Source organism: Neolamprologus multifasciatus, chromosome 16, assembly GCF_963576455.1.
Source record: "Neolamprologus multifasciatus chromosome 16, fNeoMul1.2, whole genome shotgun sequence".
Taxonomy (NCBI): domain Eukaryota; kingdom Metazoa; phylum Chordata; class Actinopteri; order Cichliformes; family Cichlidae; genus Neolamprologus; species Neolamprologus multifasciatus.
This window is the reverse complement of record NC_140454.1, coordinates 1,635,392-1,652,887: the sequence shown is the minus strand read 5'-3', so window position 1 is coordinate 1,652,887 and position 17,496 is coordinate 1,635,392. Positions and strand designations below refer to the sequence as shown.

The 17,496-nt window shown below is 42.1% G+C and overlaps 1 protein-coding gene across 1 annotated transcript; it reads right to left on the bottom strand.

The window, feature by feature from the left end:
• Positions 1 to 1,828: 1,828 nt before the first annotated feature.
• On the bottom strand, positions 1,829 to 6,868 carry ndufa10 (NADH:ubiquinone oxidoreductase subunit A10). The gene is made up of 10 exons (XM_085136243.1): positions 6,709 to 6,868; positions 5,127 to 5,295; positions 4,804 to 5,019; positions 4,647 to 4,733; positions 4,405 to 4,526; positions 3,288 to 3,367; positions 3,043 to 3,097; positions 2,888 to 2,973; positions 2,699 to 2,807; positions 1,829 to 1,988 (listed from the first exon to the last, which is right to left on the bottom strand). Exons 1-10 carry the CDS (start codon positions 6,781 to 6,783, stop codon positions 1,920 to 1,922), a joined length of 1,068 nt encoding a protein of 355 aa, XP_084992369.1. The 5' UTR covers positions 6,784 to 6,868; the 3' UTR covers positions 1,829 to 1,919.
• Positions 6,869 to 17,496: the final 10,628 nt, after the last annotated feature.

Below are 17,496 nucleotides of genomic sequence, written 5' to 3'. Positions count from 1 at the left end.
TACTGGGAGTTTCTCTACATGTGAATCCAGTTTCATTCAGTGACACCGACTTCTGCTTCTGCCCTTTTTTCTTTCATTGGTTTGCTGTAAATTCCTATTGTCGAGACAATCTGCATTCAGTATTCTGTCCTGGCTCTGACATCTCCCGCTTAGATGTTTTCTCTTTACAACCTTCACATTTTGTTTGTGCTTACTCACAATTTCATACACAGCTTACTGGGAACAACCAACATCGTTTACACACCGTTTGATTCCCTTCTTGTAGGAACTGTGTATTCTTTGTCCTGTTGGAGCTCTGCTTCCTTTCAATCAGCCAAGTTCAAAAGCTTCTTATGGTACGTAAACACTAAGTTTCAGATCTCCATGTAACTGTAGTCATCATGTTTTTGATAGATGGGTTTGAGACGACACATTTCATCTGCAGACTTTTTTAACCCCATTTGGACGAGTTTTAAAAATGCATTACTGTAGTGACAAAAACCAAGTGTAGACTTTATGTTAAAAATAGACGTAAACAACAATTGAGTTTTTTAGCATTAAGACATTAAGGGAAAGCAAGCCAAGCAGTGCTCGTGTAGTGAAATCTAAATAGACACCAGTAAGTGTTCAGCCTGTCGCGCTGATGGAGATAGCGTGTTGACCGAGGACTGTATACGCCTCAATTTAAGATAGGAATTAAAATCCATACGACATATGTGAAGATGTTTCCTTCAACTCAAATCAACTTGATAAGAAAATATGAGTTTATTAGTTTGACCAGATCCCATCAGCTTTCATGTCAGGGGGACTATACTGCAGCCAGACACCAGGGGGCGACAGACGTGTTTGGAGAACGTCACGTTGGGGTGCAGGCTACAGTCAGCGTGCTGGACAAGTTGGCCTGTTACTAACCACCTCGACAGCATGTGTGATGGCAGAAATCTTCAATAACTCATTGAGCACGTCAGCAGTGAAACCTCTGATGATGGAGAGCTCCTGCCACGCAAGCAGAAAAACTTAACTCTCCCTCAGCTGGTGTCTGAGAGGCGGATGTTGTGCAAGATAAAGACAATGTTGGATAACACCTCCCACCCACTCCATGGCGTGCTGGCAGTCACAGGAGCACGCTCAGTGAGAGACTGAGATTACTCTCTTTTACTCTGTAATTCTTGTCAATCCTTGATATTTATTGAGTAATGTGTACATATTGTAACATTTCTTTCTTAAATCTGTAACAGATTATATTGTTACAATTTACCCAGGAGCTTTTTGACTTTATCAAATTAAGAAAACTATTCTTAAAGGTGTTGGATTATAGACATTAAACCACCTTTGACTAAGACTGCAACATTTACACAGTAAAGCAAACCCAGTACATGTACTGGGGGCGTAGGAGAGGTCACTGGAGAGGTCACTGGAGAGGGGAAGCAGCCTGAGACGGCTCATTTTGTGGGAGGTATGTTTTATGTTTGTTTTGATGAACAGTTTTTGAATTTAAATTGAATTTAAATCTATTTCCTTTTAAGGAAATAGTCTCAAAAATACAGTTTCTTCATCATTTTGAGATCTGAAACAATGAAACAATGAAAACAGTTTCATTGTTCAGTTTTTTGCTCACTTGCCATCGCCCCAGATTCAGAGGCAGGAACGCCGTCCTCCTCAGTTTGGACGCTGGTACTGTTTCTTTAATGTTAGCCTGCGCCAGTGAATAATTCAGTACCTACACTCCATTAACTGTTGTTTATTGAGAGCTCACAAGCGCCTCCTGCTGCTCACACCACTGAACAGCAGCATGAATATAAAGTGCTGCTGAGTAAAACACACAGCAAACACCTTCAGAGACAGGACGCTCAGTCAGAATCTATTTTAATACATATTTTGGGATGTACATTAGAAGACAGTGAGTTCAGTGGGCTGATTCGATGATGAGAGTGGAAAGTTCACTTCAGCCAGATGTATTTATCTCCAACATCAGCGTTATATCCACGGGCGTACTTCTTCCCAGGGATCTACAAGAACAAAGAGGAGAGCATTTAACCAGTGCTGATGATGATGATGATGATGATGATGATGATGATGATGATGATAGTTGTGTCAAGCGTTTCCTCAAATGCCCTCCCGAGGCTTCGTTTGTAAACCGGAGGTTATTCCAGTATGTGTCCCCCTCCTCATTCTCTGCTCTAAGATCTGGGCTCACAACAAAATGTCAGGTTGCAGCGCGCTGCAGCGTTAGCCCGATTCCTGCAGCAGTGGGAGGCGAATACGTCACCAGTCAATAAAGAGAAAAGGTCAGACCCAAACGTTTCCCCACAAGACCGATGATACAAACAACCTCGTAGAATATTCCACATCTGGCATTTGCCATCGAGTCACTACGAGCGGGTCGATAACTCAGCAGAAGGAAATGAGCTGCATCGTGTCAACAGCGCCGCACCGGAGAGCTTAGCGAGTTCGGCATGAACGAGGAGGATTTATACAGCAGCCTCGATGTGGTTACACGAGCTGTGATAAAGTGCTCGACAACGAGGTCAGGTCAGACGCCGTCCTGCACACGGAGACTAAAGATGCTGTCAGACGAGGAGGAGACGTAGAGGACTCACACTGAGGCCACGGCTGCATCTACTAATCTGTGATGACTCTGATCTCAGTGATCTCTCTACAGATGTCAAAGCTCCAGCTCAGTGCGGTTCCACACAGCTAACGTGACATGCGTACATACCGACTTATAGGCGTAGTATTTTTGATCGTAGTCGTGTGCGCCGATGGTTATCTCTGGCAGGAACCTGGGTATGTGTGTCAGGGTTGCCACCCTCTGTTTATCTTCCACACTGTGAAATGCAGAAAAGAGTAGAAAGCTCACGTTTGCATGCAAGTTGAAACGGTGTGTAAAATCCATCCTAAAACTCACAGCATCCTGATGTGGTGGTAGCTGACGTCATCCTGCTCCGCCCACGGCCCCTTTTCAAACTTCAAATATTCAATATCTTCTGCCACCTGTGGACAGCGTGCGAGGCGTCAGCCACTGTGTTTGTTTGCAGGTGAAGAGCTGCAGTTTAATCTTACCCTTTCAACATCTTGAGCCTGGGTTGCATCATAAGCCAGCAGCTCTGACGTCTCACTGAAAGGGAAAAGTGCTTTTAAGGTAATTATTCAACCAACACGACAGAATTTAATGTCTAAATGATGTTTTAGTCAGAAGACTACGCCTGTCAAAGAAACACTCGGCGCTATGCAGTTAGCCTTGAAGCCATTATCCATCCTTATATAAAGACTGGTCAGATATCTAACAGCATCTGTAACAATCTGACCTGATTTTGGGGAGAAACGTCTTCTTGTAGCCATCCTCGATGCTCTTCAGATATGGCAGAGGAACATTTTGAAGGTAGGACTGAGAACAAACACATTTAAAACATAACATATGATCAATACTATGAGGAGGTTTTATTTTTATTTTCTGCTGTTCTAATGAAACACTGAGGCGAGACGTGGTTTAACCCTTTAAGACCTACCATAGAACCAAGTCTGCCAGAGCTTATATTATATGTTTACATGCTGTGGAGCCATTTTTGGGAGCATTTCAAGTTGCTATACATCAATACAACCATTACAGCCCAGATTTTAATAATATGTCTGCATTAAGTGCATAGTAATTACATAAATTGCAAAAAAGTGCAATAAACTACAAAAAAATTTAAAATTGTTTTTGTTTTTTTAACATATATTTCTAGTTAGAGAAATTTAAGAGGCTTATCCCTCAAAACTGTAAATACAAAAAAGTTGCACAAAATAGTTTCCCACCACAGGAAATTTATTTTAAGTGTCTTCATAGTTTTATTTTTGAAATACACCAATTTTTATACACTGCAGGAAAAACAAAAATAAATATTATAATGCAAATTTGCAAAAAAGCAGCATATGCATCAAAATAAACTATTTCCAGCAGTGCAATATGAGCCCTAAGCATCCCAGAAACCACACAGAAAGTCATAAAGTCAAACATAACTTTTAAAAACACCAGTATAGGCTCATGAGGCCCTGATGGTAAAAAAAACGACATTTACGCGAAAATGACGTCACATCAGGTTTTGGGCAGGTCATGGCGGACATGCGAAAGTTCGCTCTGACGTCTATTCCAATGTAGGAAGTGTTACAAACAGCTGATCGGATCAGCAAAGTGTGTTTCTGGAATATTATGTTTTTGTTGCTTTTTATGCAGTTTTTGCAAAACTATATGTGGAAGGAAACTGTGACCGAGGACAAGCTGATGGCATAAGATGTAAGTACAACTCCTCCAGTTTCATATGCAAAAAAAATGATTGTGCTAGCTCACGTGGTTGCAGAGCTACCGGGATTTAAAAATAGTTACGCAAAACAGAGCGTGCCCGCTCCAATCGCTTAAAGGGTTAACAGAACATGCGCCTCTACCTTGGCGCTCTGCTTCAGCTTCTTCTGCACCTCCTCAGCTGGCAGGTCCACGTAGATGACGAGGTGTGGAGGCAGGAACTCACAGATGCTAATGTTTTTGATCTCGTTGTAGTGCTGCACACCTGCAAAGCCACAGTCGCACACATCATCAGCATCAGGTGAAAAGTGGGGAGACGCTGCAGATTATCTGTATGTGTTGTAATACTCGCCCCCCCTGCTGTTAGTGATGCAGAAGCACTTACACTCCTTCCTAATGTAGCCCTGTTTGAACATGGCCTCCAGGAAGACCACGTCACTGAAGGGGGAGCGCTCCAGGACCACTCCCTGACCTAAAAAACAGAAGCCCAGGATGAAGATCGCTGCCGTACGGACGCATCGACCACGCTGAGTCAGAGATACCTGTGGTGAGCAGGTGCTCGATGGCATCGGAGTACTGGAGCAGCCTCATGTTGTACATCCACAGCTGCAGCCTGTAGCTGTTTCCATCTGCAGCTTTGGGGTCTGTGTAGAACTTCTCCAGGCTGCACATCCCATTAAAGTCGACGGGCAGCGGCTCCTTCTCCCCGGTCATCTTGTCCAGGTAGAAAGTGTCAGGCTCAGGCATGTACAGCATCCCTGTGCACAAACAAGTCTGCAGCATGAACTCCAAGCACCATGCACCCACTCAGTCTGCAGCTGCGTATCGCTGTGGTGGGAAAGAATCCCCGTGATTAGATAATTACCCAGTTTGTCGGCCAACTTCTGGGCCAGCGCTCCTTTCCCCGAGGCCAGGTTGCCATCCACAGAGATGATTTTGCTGTACTGCTTTAACCGTGGCGTGGTCCTCTCCCCCAGAGCGTAGGCCCACCAGCCATATCGCAGGCTCCTCACCGAGCTTGTATGAACGCTGGCCTGGATCATCAACAATCAATGAATAAACCTCTAAATGATAAGATGGGTTTGTGCCTCACGCTGCATTCAACAACCACTGAGTTTGTTACTGTGAACACAACCATCCATCCAGTCATTAAACTCATCGTTTTAGCCATAACCATTATTCTACACATCGGCTTGTGTGAGTCAGTCAGTGTCTACACAAAATGAAAGAATACAACAAAAATAAATGTTACAAAAATGCTTTAATATGTCAATATTATATTTTAATTAAAGCATTTTAAAGGACCCTGATATAACCAAACATGCATCTAATTTTGCAGTAACTAACACTGACATGACCCCGCCCCCATCCCCACCCCTCAATGTTCACACGACTGTAGCGCAAACCTGACTCTAAAAACTGGATGAGGTGTAGTAACGTGCGATCAATGAGTTGATCAGTTCAATGTTGTTCTGTCTTTATTCCACCAGGTGTCAGGAGCAGAAAACAACAACATTACTGCTGTGGGCTGCTAACAGCTGCTGGGACGTTTTTAACTCAACTTGCATTAACACAACATGTTGTCATCATCTCAGTTAATATTTCACTTGTCTGTGGTCAGCAGCGCTCAACATGTGATGTATCTGCACTCACGGGGAAAACGGCGAGAAGTCAGTGACCATTAAAGGCTGTCACAGCAGAAAGGACACAAGTGCAAATAAATGCTGTCATTTATTGTCTTATTAATAACAATTACAGGATTAATCATTCAGTAAATGTATATTTTTCCTGTTATATTGCATTTAGTTAGTCAGTGCTGGCAGGTGCATTTCTAAAACCCAGACGAGTCATCTTTAATTCAGCCATCACAAACTTTTACATAAACACAATGTGTTTATTCAACTGATATAAGCACACACACTTAAGCCATCTTTACACAGCTTAATCTCCACGTATTCAGATTCTTCTAAACTGGTGCAGCAGCATCCACCTCCTGCATGTGCTGAGTTCAAAGTGACGGATGTTTTATATTCTATCTGCAACTAAACGCACTTAAACACTAACGTGTTCATCCCTGCACTACAAGATTAACCAATCAATAACCAGAGACAATGACATGTCTATAACCGGAGCTGAAACATCTGCACTCAGCCTCAACAACTGGCAGGAACAAAACAACATATATTAGCATCCATAACATCGGCTAATACGCACTCGTTTATTTAGACGAGCTGTTATTTTAACAGTCATTCCGTTTGAAACTGTTCAGCTTGTGTTAGAGCTGGAGGAGCGATGTTGTTAAACTTCAAGCTGTCAACATTAAGACCAAGCCTGTGACTGAAGGGCGGTGATGGTGGCGGCTAAGCTAAGCTAGCTAAGCTAGCTTGCCCTTGTGAATCAGAGTGGAGCGAAGCGGGAAAGAAACCCGGCACACCGCGGGTCCTTACCTTCTGCGCCGCGGTCACTACTCTGAAAGCAGCTGCTCTCGTCGGGACAAGCAGCCGAACCGTCCTCAGGGCCATGATAACCTGCTGCACAAACCCTCCGAGCTGACCCGAAAGTCTTCGCAGCCCGGCGACTGAATTATACGTCACACGCGCGAGGCCTCTGGGTACTTTGGCCCGTCGCACGCATTATACGTCGCGTGGATGACGTACCGTTTTTTTCCCTCCAACTTTATTTCAACAGAAACTTTAACAGCAAACATAATACACAAAGAACACGTCGTAAATTATAATACAGTGGAACAGTATAATTAAACAAATAGGACAGAGAGAGGCGACAGAGAGAAATCAAATAAAGAGGATGACAAATAAGGATAAGCTTTGTTTGTCAGTCGCCTGCAGCTGAGATGACAGACCCAGTCGCCCATACAGACAATACATACAATATACAAACATACATTGGGGAGACAGGTCAGGCTAGGCAGTAAAAAAAGGGATAGACAGTGAAATGTGTAACATATAGGGGCAAAGTCAGGGGGGAAAAGGGGGTTTCTGCCCATGATGAAATTTTCATGGTTTTTAATGCTTTCATGTTGGGAGATGAACAAATTGTAGTCACATAAAGTTGTGTTTCTCTCCTGAAAGGGGAAAACTTTTATAGATGTGGTGTTTGATTAAAATACGATTAATGAGTCTTTCTCACTAAAGTCAGTATAACCAAATAACACGTTTTGGTAAACACGTACAGATGTTGATAAGATGCTGTTAGAGATGAAACTTGTGATATCTTTCCATAACATCTGAGTAAAGGTACCAGACCAAATAAATTAACATAAGCGTTGTTGATAGTGTTAGTCATATCACACTTTTATGTGGAACCTATATGCTGTTACTGTTGCTAATGAAACATTGTACCTGTTTACTTGTTTGTGTTTTCTTTTTTACAATAAAAAAACACAAATATAAAGTTTCTATAACTGTAACGTCTCAGTAGAGATGGGAAACATCAACAGGGACTGAGCTGAGAGAGCAGCATAAACAGAACCAAGCAAAACACAAATGCCACACCAGAGATGGGCAGTAACGCGTTACTGTAATCCGATTACTTTTTTCAAGTAACGAGTAAAGTAAGGGATTACTGTTGCAAAAACGATAATTAGATTACCGTTACTTTCCCGTAGGAACGCTGCGTTACTGCGTTACTAAAACCGTGATTTTTTGCGAGAATGTCTCATGACAGTGACGTAAGCGAGTGCGACGTTCGTGACAACAGCTGTGTGCAGATCAACAATGGATCATATATCGAGTGCAGAGAGAGTATGAGCGTGCAGCGTTTAAAGCGTGGAAGTACTGACCTTACTTTGAGTTTGATTCCATAAAAAGTGACAAAAACATTAGTGTCCGTTGTGCGTGGGAAGAAAACTTCTTTTTACAGTGAAAAAACCCCTAAACTTCCAAACAAGCACCGAGTAGCTACGACGTAATGGGAAACTCACAGAGAAACTCGCGGATTCTTCCACTGACCGCTGCACACCTGCACCAGGGTAAACCTCCGCCTACCCCACTCCTGCTTTACAGGTGAAAATAGAGCAACAGGACCGCTAGTCTTTGACTTTATTTATTTTCTGCTGTGTTTTACTTGCATCTATTTGAAAGACTGAGTGTAAACACACAAAATATTTTATTTTATGTGCTGGAATGTGCAGAAAATAGGTTTAAATGTTAAACTAATTTCTTCCAGTCAGTGAATGTTGCAGATAATTAAATGTTTGCTTGATGCATAAAGTTAAAAGATTAAAACTAATAAAACAAGTTTTAAAAAGAGACTTTTCCATTTGATTACATTTTGTATGATGATTATGTAGAAAAAGTAGAATTGGGCTGAAAGATCTATCACTTTATCACCTATTCAGGTTGTAAATCGTGTTTTTAAAAAGTAACTAAGTAACTAAGTAATTAATTACTTTTGAAAATAAGTAATCAGTAAAGTAAGGGGATTACTTTTTGGGGGAAGTAATCGGTAATTAGTTACTGATTACTTTTTTCAAGTAACTTGACCAACACTGCTGCTGACACACTGCTCCTTAGTAAGATCTGCTGTCACATCCAATAGAAAATCAGCAGGATGGCAACGACTATAACTCAGCTTAGACTGAATAACACAAACATGTTACGATCAGAGTCCATGTTTCTATCTTCTCTTTCTGATATCACACCTGTTGAGCTGACTGTGGGATGTTACTTAGTTACATTGTGTTGTAGATCTGTAACATGTGAGAGGCATTCAGAGCTGATAGTAACATCAGAGTTATGGGAATACTTGTGTCTGCTGGTGGGAAACTGAACTGCTTTGACTGAATGGCCCATGAAACATGCAGCGTGTGATTGTCAGCCATGTTTACATTAGTGGTTTCCATGCCGACAGAGGAAACAGGCTGTGAGTCACGCTCATGTGCTGACAGACTGCTGTTATATAAAGTCTCGAGAATTCAGGTGCAGTTGTAATGAGTTTGTAGCTGTAAGTGCAGCAGAGGATCAGACTATAAACAGATGACGTGTGAGTGCGTTACTGCTGAAACATGCCTTTGGAAGAGAATACATGATTTCTGATGATGTGCATCACTTTCAGCGCTGTTAAAGTAACAACCTGCTCGTGACAGGCTAATCATCAGCATCTCCACCACACCGGATCAACTACACCTGCCTTATTAGTGAGTCACTGATGTGCTGCGAAGAAGCAATGAGATGTCAGGCAGATATGTCAGAGCCACATTATATAAATTCCAATTCAGTCCTGAGAAAATTCCTAACACAAAAAACAAACAGGTGACAACTGAAAGGAAGACTAAACAAAGTCAAACCCTGACAGCGAGGAGACGAGAGGGCTCCGCTGTGCTGCCTTTGGTCTGCACTCACGGAGGAGTGATGACCCTTACTGCAGGCTGCCTTTGTGGTCCTCAGCAGTGTTGGTCAAGTTACTTGAAAAAAGTAATCAGTAACTAATTACCGATTACTTCCCCCAAAAAGTAATCCCCTTACTTTACTGATTACTTATTTTCAAAAGTAATTAATTACTTAGTTACTTAGTTACTTTTTAAAAACACGATTTACAACCTGAATAGGTGATAAAGTGATAGATCTTTCAGCCCAATTCTACTTTTTCTACATAATCATCATACAAAATGTAATCAAATGGAAAAGTCTCTTTTTAAAACTTGTTTTATTAGTTTTAATCTTTTAACTTTATGCATCAAGCAAACATTTAATTATATGCAACATTCTCTGACTGGAAGAAATTAGTTTAACATTTAAACCTATTTTCTGCACATTCCAGCACATAAAATAAAATATTTTGTGTGTTTACACTCAGTCTTTCAAATAGATGCAAGTAAAACACAGCAGAAAATAAATAAAGTCAAAGACTAGCGGTCCTGTTGCTCTATTTTCACCTGTAAAGCAGGAGTGGGGTAGGCGGAGGTTTACCCTGGTGCAGGTGTGCAGCGGTCAGTGGAAGAATCCGCGAGTTTCTCTGTGAGTTTCCCATTACGTCGTAGCTACTCGGTGCTTGTTTGGAAGTTTAGGGGGTTTTTTCGCTGTAAAAAGAAGTTTTCTTCCCACGCACAACGGACACTAATGTTTTTGTCACTTTTTATGGAATCAAACTCAAAGTAAGGTCAGTACTTCCACGCTTTAAACGCTGCACGCTCATACTCTCTCTGCACTCGATATATGATCCATTGTTGATCTGCACACAGCTGTTGTCACGAACGTCGCACTCGCTTACGTCACTGTCATGAGACATTCTCGCAAAAAAAATTTTAGTAACGCAGTAACGCAGCGTTCCTACGGGAAAGTAACGGTAATCTAATTACTGTTTTTGCGATAGTAATCCCTTACTTTACTCGTTACAAGTAACGCATTACTGCCCATCTCTGATTAGATGTTCCAGCAGGACAATGACACCAAACACATAACAAAATTAGTTTGGGACGTGTTAACCTGGTTGGAAACCAACCAGTACCAGTTTTGTCAAGAAGAGCCGTCACAGTATGCTAAACATGTTAATGGTACCAAAAACATGTGAGTGAGGGACGTGCTAAGGAACATTTACTCAAATACACATACACTTTGACCGTGGTAGATTAGAGAGCTCCTTATATAAATTCAACCTTTTATACCCAAACGTTATTATCAGTGTATGCTGTAATATCACCTCACCCTGACAAACAAACAGTTCAGAGAAACTGAAAGTTACCACAACATGATGATTGTAACGTCTGAGCATAGCTGTGCGAGCTAACAGGCGCTGTCGCTGGGACAAATACGTTTGTTCTTGTTTATGTTTGACTCTGCGCTCAGCTGAGAGGTGGTTGTTTGCTGACATCAATGATTAGTGGACTCCATTTCTAAACGATTGTTATCACTGTTCACTTCATCGAGGCGAGTCACACAGGAACAAGCGTAAGATTCACGTCCTTCTGGAAAATCCCCTGCATCCTTCACAACCTCACTCCACAGGCAACAAAGGATTCATGCAAGGTCTCATTTTGTAAGTCCTGCAGATGTGAGCCTTTTAAGAGAAGTAAAAGCGAGTGCTGATTATTTCTTTAATAATACTGAAGAATACTGACAAAGGTTAGTATCCACATCAGTCTCTGTAGGCTTTATCTTTATCTTTGCGTCTGCTGCTGTTAGTTTCATGTAACAGGATTTAACTTCAGTCTCTGCACAAACTGAGTTCACTGAACTTGATTTAATGCTTTTAAAGCAGGAGGTTAAAGAAAGTGATGACCGCTGGTGCTAAAATAGTTTATACGTGTGATGTTATTCTGCAAAATGATCCACTGCTGATTTAAATAAAAGTATTTTGTTTCCAAGGAGCCAGACTTTGACTTCCTGAGTGTTAGTTCCTCAGGATTTATGAGTTTATGTCTGGGGGTTGTCCTCCCACTAGGGTCACTGACCCACTACTGATCATGTGCCTTGTCACATAGAAAAGGCGTGATTCATCATCAGCAGAGGTTTTGGGTGAAACCATCGGGAGCTCTTGCCTCACTTGATCATGTGACCGACTGAGGTCACGTGATGCAAGATGTGAGGGGGGATTGAAGCGCCTGAGAAGAGATCTGCACACTGCAGACGCTCCCTCTTTCATCAGTATGATTATAAGCTTCGTGCCATCTAAAAACAAATGTTAACCAAATGTTGGATCATTTATGATTTTGCTGTTGTTACCATCATCATTATTATCATCATCATCGTAATACATTAGTTATCCTAACCCCGCTCTACAGCTGTACGATCCTTCATCCTCTTATCTAATGATACTTTTACTCACCAACATAAAGCACACTGAAATATTACACACACTCTAACAGTGCGTGGTGTTTCTTTAGGGGGTTTTCTTTCAGTTAAACAAATTATAGATGAACTCAAAATGCAAAAGTCCACATACTGCCACTTCAGTGTGACGGGCTGCAGCGGTGCAGGAAATAAATGTCAGGTCTAAAAACTAACAACAGCACATGAACCGTATGTGGAAGTCACGTTGTTACGAAATTGGGGAAAAAGACTGAAACAGGACATGATCCATCTGGCAAAGTCTGACCAGTAATGTCTTGATGCATATTACATAATCCAGCCGAGGAAATCCCAGACTGACAAATCACCTGCAGCATGTATGGTCAGGTACAACAGTGAGTCATACAGCCCTGTTTCAAACAGACCTCCTGAAAAAGAAAGTAAATACACAACTAAAAGTAAATATGAAGTTCTTTACACCAAAACAATCCCATCATTGGAATTTTTAAAACTGAGCTCTGCAGTTTGTGTTAACAGACCTCTCTGCACTGAATCATATCTGTTATTAATCTATGGTCGTGTCCAAATTCATGGGCTGCATCCTCCTGAGGACCCGGCCCTCTCGGTCTACGTGGGTCCTCAGAAGGTCGGGTAGGCCGGAAGTAAACGGCTGTGAAATTGGACGGTCCAGCCTTCTGATTAGCGTCACCGCTGTGTGGGTGGAGTTTAATAAACTCAGCCGTCTGTGTTAGGTTTTGTATTGTTGATTGTCATTTATGCTTAGAAATATCTACTTATATATGCTTAGAGGTGTTTAAATAATTGTGTAGTGATAGGATGTGTGATCCTTAATAGTCTGCAAAGGCTTGGTGTGCATTCCAGAGTGTTCTGGAATCCGCACCTACATCCTGGGAGCATGGGAAGAGGTCGTACTTTGTTTTATTGTTTTATGGTAGGATTAACGTAGTTATATCTGTTTTAGGCTAAGTGCTAGACTTTCCAGACCAGTAGGTTTAGGGAAGTCATTTATGGGGTCACACTCTGACCACACACACACACACACACACAGGCAAGGTACTCTTTGTTTGTATATAGGCGGCGTATGTTAATGAACCTATGCATATTCATGTAACCTCAATAAAAGAGCAGTGTTACGGGGGAGCAGACGAGAGCAACTGGGGTCAAGCGAAGGAACGGCGTTTGTCCGGTTCTCTCCCGTGCACGAGAAACATGAAGATCTTTGCCTACTTCGTGTCTTGTTTGGCTGTGTAGTAAATTGTCCTTAACGTTCCAGCGAATAGGTTTACGCTACAAACCTATCAGTCTGCTCCTTGCTATCTAAAATATAACAGGACACTGGCGTAAATTCTCGACCGTCTCACTCTTCTGTTTAATCAGTTTTCTGTTTGACGTTTATTCAGCTGTGTGAAAACCACCCGAGGGATTAATAAAGTTTTATATAATCTAATCTAATAACTTTAATCTCAGCCAAACTGATTTACTCACGAACAAACAAAACACTGAAAAAAGCCCAACAATAACATTTTTAGGTTGTCTAAGTGACTTATATATTACGTTTAACCCGAGCAGCGAAACTCCGCGGTGATCTGAACATGATGTGCCGGGAGTTGTATCGTTCTCGGCGGCTTCAGTGACCCTCGAGCTCCCGGCGAGCTATCGAGCTGGTGGGTAACAGACGTCTCTGAAAACGTTGAAGCACTTTTGCAAATATGTGATATCTTGATAAACCGAGCAGATATTTGATGTTTACACAGCTACTTTCTCACCTGAAAATATGTTAAAAGTTATTTTGTGACCCAGAAAGATTAGTAAGAGTAATTTTAAAACTTAGTAGCGGCCGCCATTGTTGGAAACTGGAGTTTGGCTGGGCCGCGCTATGAATTCTGGGATATGGTAGGCCACGAAGGACACACCCGACCCATCCTTCAAATTCAGGGAAAAGGAGGACGCATTTGTCGGCTGCATTCGGAGGAGTCTACGAATTTGGACAGCCTTCGGCGCGTCGCTGTGACGTAATCGGCCTACAAATGCGGCCTCAGGAGGAAGCAGCCCATGAATTTGGACACGACCTCTGTCTCTCTTCCACAGCATGTCTTTATCCTGTCTTCCTTCTCTCAACCAATCACAGCAGATGGCCCCGCCCCTCCCTGAGCCTGGTTCTGCTGGAGGTTTCTTCCTGTTAAAAGGGAGTTTTTCCTTCCCACTGTCGCCAAAGTGCTGCTCATAGGGGGTCATATGATTGTTTTTCTCTGTATGTATAATTGTCGGGTCTACTGTACAATAAAGCGCCTTGAGGCGACTGTTGATGTTTTTTGGTGCTTTACAAATAAAATTGAATTGAATTGCAAAGCTGAGGTGATTATCCTGCTTTATTCATGCTGCTGTGCAAAATACATGGAGTCATTATCAGCCTCAGTAAATATTAATGCCTCACATTATTTCTCTCAGAGGAGGCAGGCTGCACAGAGTACAACTGCTTCGTGAGCCTGTAAGTAGAAAGATTAAACATATTCAGACCTAATGGTTCGCTAAGCGTCATTGTTTGTTTTCACTTTATTGTTGTTTTTATTTGTTTTTCAGTGTTTTATTGATTAAGTGCTTTATAAACTCAATAATATATAGTCTGTTTACAGACTTATTTATTTCAACATGAGCTGACGAGTCCCTCTTCCTCCTCACTGCTAGACGACCTGATGCAGGATAGAAGAGCGCAGGTGTTCCCTACTGTTTACCTCTCTTTCCTTAAGCTGTTGTTACGGATTCAAATATTGAGGATGGATACAAGAGGAAAACCCAAATAACAACACTGGTCCGGCCGGGTCAAGTCAAACGATGATTTAATGAACACACGCGTGGGAGATGGACACCATACAGCAGACAGCATCAGATCTCAAAATGGTGGAGCCTTGATCAAACTCTTATAGCCTCTAGTGGCCCCCACCTAATCATCAGAGCCTAAACATTCACATTCTTTCTCTCACACAGCGCCTAAGCTACGACCTTGGCTCCCTGTTTATCTGCTCCTGCTGAGATGGGGCAGTATGCTCTGTTCTCTTCTAACCAGACAAATAAGGCGATGACTTTCTGTGAACAATATTTTCTTATAACTCAGCAGTATAATGCATCACAAAACAATATCATCCATTCACAATAAATCAACAGTCTAATGTAATGCAAATCAGTTTACCAAATGTAATAGTTATCACCTTCTTCTAATTCAGGAGCATAATGCAAACTAAAACTACATAATAATTCACAATCTTTAATTAGGGGTCTAACATGGCATAAAATAATATCATAATCCGACACTGTCTTTCTTATCATTGGGATTAGCAAATCCAATCGATCCATATTGTTCTTGACAGTCTAACACCAACACTGAGCTGTAGTGGCCACCTTTTTGTCTCTGTGAGTACTTCTGTCGGGACATCAGCATCTCTGGCTGCCTCACTCGACCGACTGCAGTGACTCCATGTTTGCACCTGACACTGTCTGGCTGTCCTACGTCCTAAAAGATATGCAGCAGATACTGAAACTGCTCACCTGAGTAAACTGTTTCAGTACCTGCTCAATATCTTCTTACCTGAAAGCCCAATCGAACAGGCTCTTTAGTCAGGGCAAATTAACTCGTGTCCATGGCTTATCTTTACTTTCTTTATGAGAGTCGTCTGTCCACTGGCAGATTGTTTAATCGCTCCTCCACGTGTTTGATCTTCTTATGATCTCCAGGATTTGATTACAACAGACTGTCCATCAGGAGGTGTGGTCTGTAGTCTGCTAGATTAATATTAATATGCTGCTGAAATTATGTTGCAGGGGTGGTGGTGTGGTGTCAGTTTGCTCAGTGGAGGCAGTCTGTGGGTCTTTCATCCACAGAGGACAGCGAAATTATAACACCTTTCTCACTCACTATGTATTAACAGACCTCTCTGCATTGAATCATATCTGTTATTAATCTCTGTCTCTCTTCCACAGCATGTCTTTATCCTGTCTTCCTTCTCTCACCCCAACCAATCACAGCAGATGGCCCCGCCCCTCCCTGAGCCTGGTTCTGCTGGAGGTTTCTTCCTGTTAAAAGGGAGTTTTTCCTTCCCACTGTCGCCAAATGCTGCTCATAGGGGGTCATATGATTGTTGGGTTTTTCTCTGTATCTATGAAGCGCCTTGAGGCGACTTTTGTTGTGATTTGGCGCTATATAAATAAAACTGAATTGAATTGAACATACAAAGACTTGAAGTTCAACTAAGTGTTAAGAACAGTGAGGAGGGTCCACTGCAGCCCCTGTGTGTACTTTTCACAGTTCACAGTTTTTCCTAATTCAGTTACAAGAAAGCTTCCTAAGACAGTTTGGGCTGAAGGCTGGGCATAGCAAACACCTACTGTATAGGCTGCTTTTGTCTCATATACTCTGTTTTCATGTGTGGTTGCACAGGTTTCAATAAATCACATTATTGACTGTTTTATATAAGTTTAATAATGATACTGTAAGAGATGTTTTTAAGATAAGAAAAGATAAACCTTCTTTATTCCATAAATGATGCTCATCTGTGCAGCGTCCTAGCTCAGATTATTAGCGACCGTAGGCTAACCTCAGGTGGGACAACTATATATATACTATAAGCACACAGATACTGCAGTATAGTACATTTCCTTTTTATGATGCTGCAGTGTCCTGACGGGAAATGGGGGTTTCTACCAGCTGCCTTAAATAAGCTGGAGTTCATTGTAACAGCTCTGTGGTTGAGGATATAATAGAGTCAGTCAGTCACATCTCACTGTGAAAAATTCCCTCCTGTCTTCACACGCAACTCTTCCCTTTCCAAAGGGCAGCAGTCCTGCTTCTTGTCAAGCCTCTGCCTGTGTGAAGAGCCCTGCAGTGCACTGATGTCCACCAGGCATCTGATGCAGTTTGCTTTCAAACACACAGCAAAAAACGAATCTTTCTGTGGTATGTAGCAGCCTCACAACAACCCAGGAGCTGCAGTACAGGAAGTTCCACATTTACCTCGGTGGAGAACTAATAACAGAGATCCTGCTCCTCCCACGTGATCGTCTTTACATCAGTGTCATATAAAACCTACCAATGTTCTGCTGCTCGCACACAAAGACCTCACTGACCAAGTTTAATGTCAGGGCCCACCCTTCTGTGCAGCTGATTCCACTCAGTAATTAGGCCCGAGTACTTCAGGCCAGGCAGCGCAGCGTGCCAGAGGACGTTTGCTTTGCACTGAGCTGTGTTTAAATGCATTCTTGTGCTCAGTGGAGAAGAAGGTATAAGCACTCAGTGCAGCCCTGTCATCAGTTATTCTTCATGTATTGGGGGTCAAACCTGTGTCATCTGTTCAGACTGTTGCAGCATCACCTTTAAATGCTCCTGTTATTATCTATAAGAACAGGCCTGGGGAGTAACAAAGCACAAATACTTCATTACTGCACTTAAGCACAATTTTAAGGTGTCTGCACTGTACA